Here is a 2,408-nt window from a genome sequence, read left to right as displayed (position 1 = left end):
CGCGCGCGCGCGAGGCGGCGGCGCGCGGCCCCCCGGCGCGCGCAGCGCGGCCCCGAGCGCCGCCTGGAACGCGAGGCCGTCGACGAGCGGCCGGGGCGGCGCCTTGGGGAACCGGCGCCACGCGTGGCCGAGCGCCGGCGGCGCGCGCGGCCGCCCGTCGCCCCCGCGCGGCGCGGCGGCGGCGTCGCCGCCGGCGCGGCCGTGGCGGAAGCGGAGCGCCTCGGCGAAGGCCTCCTCGGCCTCGCGGAGCGCGCCGAGGCACGCGAGCGCCCGGCCCGCGTCGGACCACGCGTCCGCGCGCGCGCCGTCGTCGGCGGCGGCGCCGACGGCCCGCCCCGCGGCGTCGAGCGCCGCGAGCGCCGCGCCGCGGCCGAGGAGCGCGTCGGCCGCGGCGGCGGCGCCCGCGGGCGCGGCGCGCGGCCGCGGGGCCGCGGCGCGCGGCCGCGGCGTCGCGAAGGGCCAGAACCCGCGGTGCGCCCGCCCCGCGCCGCGCGACGCCGCGGCGCGGATCCGCGCCGCGAGCGCGACGTAGGGCGCGGCGGCGCGCCGCCGCCCGTGCCAGCCGCGGACCGCGGCGCACTCGGCGACGAGCGCGCCGACGAGCGCGTCGCCGCGGCCGAGGGCCGCCGTGAGCGTCGGCAGCGCGTGCTGGAGCGCGGCGCAGGCGAGGTCCGGCTCCCCGCGGCGGAGCCGCGCGGACGCGAGCCACGCGGCGCCGAGCGCGGCCGCGACGGCGGCGCCGCCCGGCGGGACCGCCGCGCCGCGCGCGCGGCAGGCCTCGGCGTGGGCGACGGCGTCGTCGTCGCGGCCGCAGCCCGCGAGCGCCGCCGGGTACTCGGGCCCGCACGCGCGGCCGACGAGCGCCGCGGCGCCGCGCGCGGCCGCGGCGCCGCGGTCCGGCCCGAGGCACCGCGCGACGAGCGCGTACGTGTCCGCGACGACGAAGGGCGACGGGGCGCCGCGGCGCCGGGCCAGGGCCGCCACCTCGAGGGCGAGGCCGCAGCGCGCGACGTCGGCCGCCGCGCGCGCGGCGCCGCGCGCGAGCAGCGCGCGGCAGAGCGCGGCGCGGCTCCGCGACGCGAGCGCGCTCGCCGGCCCCGCTGCGCGCGCGCAGGCCGCCGCGTGCCGCTCGAGCGCGCCGAGGTCCGCCGCCGCCCCGGCCGCGAAGACGTCGCCCGCGGCGCGCAGCAGCGCGAGGCTCTCGGGCCCGGCGAGCGCCGCGCCGGCGCAGGCCTCGACGGCGGCGAGCGCGGCGACGGCCCAGGCGACGCCGCGGTCCCGTCGCGCGAGGAGCGCCGCCGGCGCATCGCAGCCCGGGAGGAACCAACGCATCGGCTCTTCGGCCGTCGGCCAGAGGCGATCGCAGCCCGCCATGATGATGGATCAGCTTGAAGAGGTTCAAGATGTACTTCAGAGAACTTCGTGATATAATGGCCCGCTGCCCTGCTGCAGCGTCGCTGGCGCCACACTGTGTCTGAGCAGCTTCAAACTGCCAATTCTACATCGCACATAACAATATGCGCCGCGCGAGTAGCATGCTCGGCCGTTTCGCCGTCGCGCGTCCAGGCCAGAATAGCCACGCGTGCGTCGTCCTGGACGCTGAGGGCGACACGGCGTCGCGGCGCGAGAGCGTCGCGCGGCTCCGCGCGCGCACGGGCGCGCCGCTGCGCGACCTGCTGCACCTCGGCCTCGACGGCGGCGCGGACCTCGAGCACGCGTGCGTGCTGCCGCGCGACCGCGCGACGCTCGTGCAGCTCGGGGGCGTCCGCGCGGTCCTCGGCGAGCGCGAGGCGCTCTTCTTCGGCGCCGACGGCCGGCCCGCGGTCGCCGCGGCCGTGGGCCGGATCGCCGGCGCGGTCCGCGGCGCGCGCGCGGGCGCCGCGCCGGGCGAGGAGCGCCTCCCCTTCGAGCTCGTCGTCCTCGAGGGCATCCTCGGCGAGGTCGCGGCGGCCTACGGGCGCCGCGCGGACCTCTACGCGCGGACGGTCGAGCGCGAGATCTCGCGGAGCTGCGGCGGCGGCGCGGCGGACGCGCACGGCACCGTCGAGGGCCTGCACCGCCTGGGCGCGTTCGACGGCGCGCTGCGCGGGTTCGAGGGCGAGGCCGGCGACGCGCTCCGCGTCCTCGAGGACCTGCTCGCGTCGGACGAGGACATGGTCGGGCTCCTCGTCGGCGAGCGGCGCGCGGCCGGCGGCGCGCCGCCGGACCCCGAGCGGCACGCGGTCGTCGAATTGCTCCTCGAGTCGTACCACCGGCGCCTGCGGCGCGTCGCGCGGACGCTCCGGGAGCTCAGGGCGGAGGTCGCGCGCGCTCGCGACGTCGCGCGCGTGACCGTCGACCTGCGGCGGAACCACATCATCGAGTTCAACCTGCACCTGAGCATGGCGGCTGTTGGCCTGGCGGCGACG

The 2,408-nt window shown here is 81.4% G+C and overlaps 1 protein-coding gene across 1 annotated transcript in view; it reads right to left on the bottom strand.

Moving 5' to 3' along the window:
- The window catches only part of AURANDRAFT_68090 (hypothetical protein), a gene marked incomplete at both ends in the record, with an annotated part of 3,953 nt that extends 2,579 nt beyond the window's left edge, over positions 1-1,374 (bottom strand). Inside the window, one exon of the mRNA XM_009043703.1 lies at positions 85-1,374. Coding sequence (XP_009041951.1) covers positions 85-1,374 — 1,290 coding nt within the window. The remainder of the gene's footprint in view (positions 1-84) is intronic.
- Between the last annotated feature and the right edge of the window lie 1,034 nt (positions 1,375-2,408).

Source organism: Aureococcus anophagefferens, assembly GCF_000186865.1.
Source record: "Aureococcus anophagefferens unplaced genomic scaffold AURANscaffold_63, whole genome shotgun sequence".
Taxonomy (NCBI): domain Eukaryota; class Pelagophyceae; order Pelagomonadales; family Pelagomonadaceae; genus Aureococcus; species Aureococcus anophagefferens.
Note: the sequence above shows the minus strand (reverse complement) of the source record. Positions and strands in the feature narration are given on the sequence as shown.